Source organism: Pteropus vampyrus, unplaced genomic scaffold, assembly GCF_000151845.1.
Source record: "Pteropus vampyrus isolate Shadow unplaced genomic scaffold, Pvam_2.0 Scaffold36, whole genome shotgun sequence".
Taxonomy (NCBI): Eukaryota; Metazoa; Chordata; class Mammalia; order Chiroptera; family Pteropodidae; genus Pteropus; species Pteropus vampyrus.
In genome coordinates this window covers 12,974-17,216 of record NW_011888817.1, presented here as the reverse complement: position 1 = coordinate 17,216, position 4,243 = coordinate 12,974, and the positions used below count along the sequence as shown (strand labels likewise).

The following is a 4,243-nucleotide window of genomic DNA, read 5'->3' as shown; positions in this document are numbered from 1 at the left end:
GGGCCCCTGGGCCCCTGGACCCCCAGCCAGGGAGGGAGGGAGAAGGGAAGGTACTCTGAGGGCCCCGAACCCCCACCAGGTGCGGGACCTGATGTGGTTCACAGCTGTCAAGCCTAGCGGAGTGACTCTGGGCAAGTTGCAAAATTCCACAAAGCTTGTTTTTCCGTCTGTTAAATGGCCACCATAATTGCGTCTACCCGAGGGGGTTGTGAGGAACTAATGGGACGGGGCAGAGCCCAGCCCCCCACACAGCAAGTGCTCAACAAACGTCAGCTGCACACCAGGTTCACACAGACCTTCACAGGCACGCCCCAGGAATGGGCTCAGTGAGACTGGCCCTCACTGCCCACCTGGACCTCAGAGGTGCCCCTCCCTGGTTTCCCCTGTTCCATTCTTTCCTTCTCTTACCCCAACCCAGCCCAGCCACCTGCTGTGAGCCGTTGCACTGGCCCTGCCCCCACAACCCCGTCTTTATGGCAACCTGGCCTCCGCGGCTTCTTAAGCAGCCCCGCCTCAGGAGCAGCCCAGACACGCACCTCCAGGCCCTCGCACGCTCCCTGCCCCCTGCTTTCAGGATTTAGCTCCGGGGCCACTTCTGTGTGCAGCCTTCCCTGGCCGCCTCCTCTCCTCATTCCCAAGGCACTTGTACCTTCCGGTCACACCCCTTCCGACCTGGGCTTGGCAATCGTCTCCCCTCCTTTAGGGCAAGGTCGAGAGCCGGTTCCCCCAACGCCCCGCCCTTCCTAGACAGCCAGCATGGCGTGGGCGGAGCGTGAAGGGCTGCGCTTCACCCATACCTGTAGCACCAAATCGGGCCATGGCGCCCCCTCGCGGTAGAGGCTGTGGCACCGTCGCCTGGCTCCTGGATTTTTCTGGGGCTGGAAGAGGACTCAAAAAGAAAGGCTCCCCAATGAGCTCTCAGTCCCACCTGACACCAGCCCACCCCAGAGCTCCTGGGACCTGGGGACCTGAAGTGGGGTGTGTCGGGCAAGAGCAGGCCAGCACAGAAGGGAGCTGGCCCCTCGGTCCTCAGGCACCCACAGGGTCATGGCCAACAGGATGGACTCAGAACAGGGTCTGCGAGACAAACAGGTTGGACCCAGGAACCAGAACCAGAGCTCAGAGCCAAGCCCCGCCCTCTTCTCCTCCCTTCCCACCTGCTCTGCTCTGCTTCCTGTGGCCTGCGACACTCCCACTTTCCCCTTGGTGAACTTCTGCTATGTCACATCCTCTGAGAACATCTCCCTGATCCCCAGGGAGATCTGCTTGTCCCTCTACTCCAACTAAAAATTAACAAGCTAACTTTTATTGAGCTCTTACTGCTTGCCCCACTTTGGGGCTAACCTCAGTAATCGCACCATCTTATGAAGACATGATGTCGTAATACTGTCATCTCATTTCACAGATAAGGTAACTGAGGCACAGAGGAGCTAAGACACAGAACCAAGACCTGAACCTTCACTATTCTGCTTCTTCCCAAGGGACCCCGTTGCAGCGTCGTTCTCACTGCTGTGTCAGAGAAGCCGGTTGAAGCAGTCAGGGGCCCCCCCGAGACTAGCCAGCAGACTCGGTCCCCTCCTGCTCGGCTCTCCCACAGCCTAACCCGTTAGGCCCCCGCCTGGGCCCTGGGAGGTGGGGCCCAGACCCCAGCACCTTGAGAAGGAGCAACAGAACAGGCCTTGCTGGGCGGTACCGTTTACTAGGCTGGCTGCAATTAACAGGACAGTCCTTGTTATGTAGGGCTGCAGCTGTGTCCCTCTCCAGGGGGCAAGCAGCGGAATGAGGTAGGTGAGCCCAGGGACAGCTGCACTATTTTCTGAGGGGCAAGGTCTCAGCTGCAGGCCCTCCCTCAAGATTCCCAGGGACAGCTGCCTCAGACCCTGGAAGGAGGGTGAGTCTCAAGGCAGGGGGAGGCTGGCCCTAGGGACCGTCTTGCTCCTGGAGGAGTCAGTCAGGGCTTCTGGAAGAGTCGGCCCAGGTTTTGAAGGCGTGGGGGGAGGCAGCTGGGCTGGGAGTTCTAGGCCCCCCAACCCAGCTTCCTCCATGCCCGAGTCCAGGGTCCGCAGCACCGTTGCCCACACTCCTCTCCTCCTGGTGTGGCGTCTGGAGGTCTTGGTCATCTGGGCTTGGCCTGGGTCCCGGTCAGCCTGGGAGGAGGGGCTGGCACTCGGAGGACATGGAGGCGTTCCTATAGACCAGGAACTGTGCGGAGATCTGGAGGGGCCAACGTCAAGGCCTAACGGAGCAGAGGTTGGGCTGGACTTGCCCCGGGACCTGAGGCTCCATCTAGGGCTGCTCCCATCCCCCCTCCCTCTCAGCCCCTCTGGCAGGTGGGGAGGGTCAGCCATGACCTCCCAGCCTCTGCTCTTCCACTCTGCTGCACCTTCCACTCTGAATGCCTGCCTGTTCCTCAACCCCTAGCCAAACTCCATCTTCCAAGTCCAGCACTGGGGTCTTCCTTCCCCAGGCAGCCCTCCCCACCCCCAACCCCAACCCCCTGATTTGGCCTTCCACCCTACCCCATCCTGGGAGTTTCACCAGGTGGCTGGGGCCACTTCAGGGCACTAGAGCTTAAAGTGTCTCTCTCAATGCATCCAGCTGGGACTCAGCAAATGTCAAAACAAGGGCCATGTTTATTTTCTCCCAAATGAGATCCAACTAAGGCCCCGTTCCACCATTTAGTAAACTTTTACTGAGTACTCACTGTACTGGGTCATATGCAGAGTGTTTCCAGACACCCCATGATCTTGGTGAGACAGTGACTGTTATACCACGCAGATGAAGCTATGGAAGCACAGAGAGGTAAACAGTTTGCCTTGTGCCACACAGCTTCAAAGAACAGAGTCAGAATTTGAACCCAAGTTTTCCTGACTCAAATGCACATGTGTCTCCAAGTTCTAGCCTTCATTCCCCTGGCCTGGATGAGCTGATTTTCTCCCTGTTCCTCAGCACAGGCCTCTGGACAAGCTGAGCCTGGACCATGCCTCCCTTGCCTTTGCCTAACTTCTTCTCCTTCAGGGCACAGTTTAAATGGCACCCATGGAGGTTTCTGCTGAGCCTTATAGGCCCCTGGTCACACACTCTTGCAGTTTTTCTCTGTGGCGCTTGGTACCACTGCAGTGAAGTAATTACTTATAATTATGTGTGTCCTGTCTGCCTCCCCACTGAGCTGTAAGCTTTCTGAGGCAAAATCATCCCGTTCTTGCTCACTACTGCATCCAGTGCCTGGCGGGATGCATGGCAGGCAGGAGGTTTGACTCTGGATGGATGGATGGATGGATGGATGGATGGATGGATGGATGGATGGATGGAGGAAGCCATGAGCAGGCAGAGGCCACTGTACCTGCCTTGCCACCTTGAAGGATACAATGGTGTCGAGCAGCAGCACGCCCAGGCTGCCCACGAGCCAGGGCAGGTGGTGCAGCAGGTAGCTGCCCTCACTCTGGCCCACCTCAGGGTTTTTGAGCAGCACACTCAGCCCGTACAGCGTATTCCCCAGCATCACCAAGGCGAACAGTGAGTAGGAGATCCCTTGGGTCGACTTCCGCAGGAACTGGAGGTGAAATGGATGGGGTCAGAGACCTCGAACAGGGCCCTAGTCACTCTAGATTGTGACTGTCCACATATCCATCTGCCATGTCACACTGTGTGTATAGTCCTAAGCTGATTTTTCACTGTGCTTCGTGTCTAACATGGGCCTGACAAACGGACCAGCCCCTTCTAAGCCCCAACTCCTCATCCCCACCCTAGCCACCCCTCCCAGGCCCCTCACCCTGGTCCACAGGAGACCATGGCTGCACCATGCCCACTGGCCCCATGATGCCCTGCTTTCCAGCCCCATGCTGACTCACATTGCCCAGCAAAACCCCCATGCCCGATTCCCCATCTTCTCCTCTCTTCTCCGACCTCTAAGCTCAGCCCCTCACTCCCACCTGACCTCCTACTTCCCTGAGACACACACAGGTCACATGGACCCTTGGATGGCAGGCATCAACATACCCATTTTCTAGAGGCAGAAACTGAGGCTTAGAAAATTGGATTAAGTTGCCAGAGCCAGCAGTGAGTGAGAACCCAGATATTCTGCACAAACACTCCCACACCATGCTACTCTTTAACCCAGAGGCCCCAGCTGCCAGGCGGGCCCCACCCACGCCTGGTCAATGCTCACGTTGGTGCGGATCTGAGGTACCCGGGAGAATAGGTACAGGATGCTGGAGACGGAGCCGATGACAAAACCAATGAT

At 57.8% G+C, this 4,243-nt stretch overlaps 1 protein-coding gene across 3 annotated transcripts in view; it reads right to left on the bottom strand.

Annotated features, from left to right (window-relative positions):
- Positions 1-1,284: 1,284 nt before the first annotated feature.
- Positions 1,285-4,243, bottom strand: part of PQLC2 (PQ loop repeat containing 2) — a 5,715-nt gene continuing 2,756 nt past the window's right edge. Inside the window, exons 4-6 of one of the 3 annotated variants that reach the window (XM_023529110.1) lie at positions 4,169-4,236; positions 3,368-3,553; positions 1,285-2,214 (exon numbers count right to left, since the gene is read on the bottom strand). In XM_023529110.1, coding sequence (XP_023384878.1) covers positions 2,143-2,214; positions 3,368-3,553; positions 4,169-4,236 — 326 coding nt within the window. In that variant the 3' untranslated portion in view covers positions 1,285-2,142. Of the gene's footprint in view, positions 2,215-2,505; positions 3,277-3,312; positions 3,554-4,168; positions 4,237-4,243 lie in introns of those variants that run through there. The other 2 variants (XM_023529111.1, XM_023529109.1) reach the window with 2 other exon arrangements.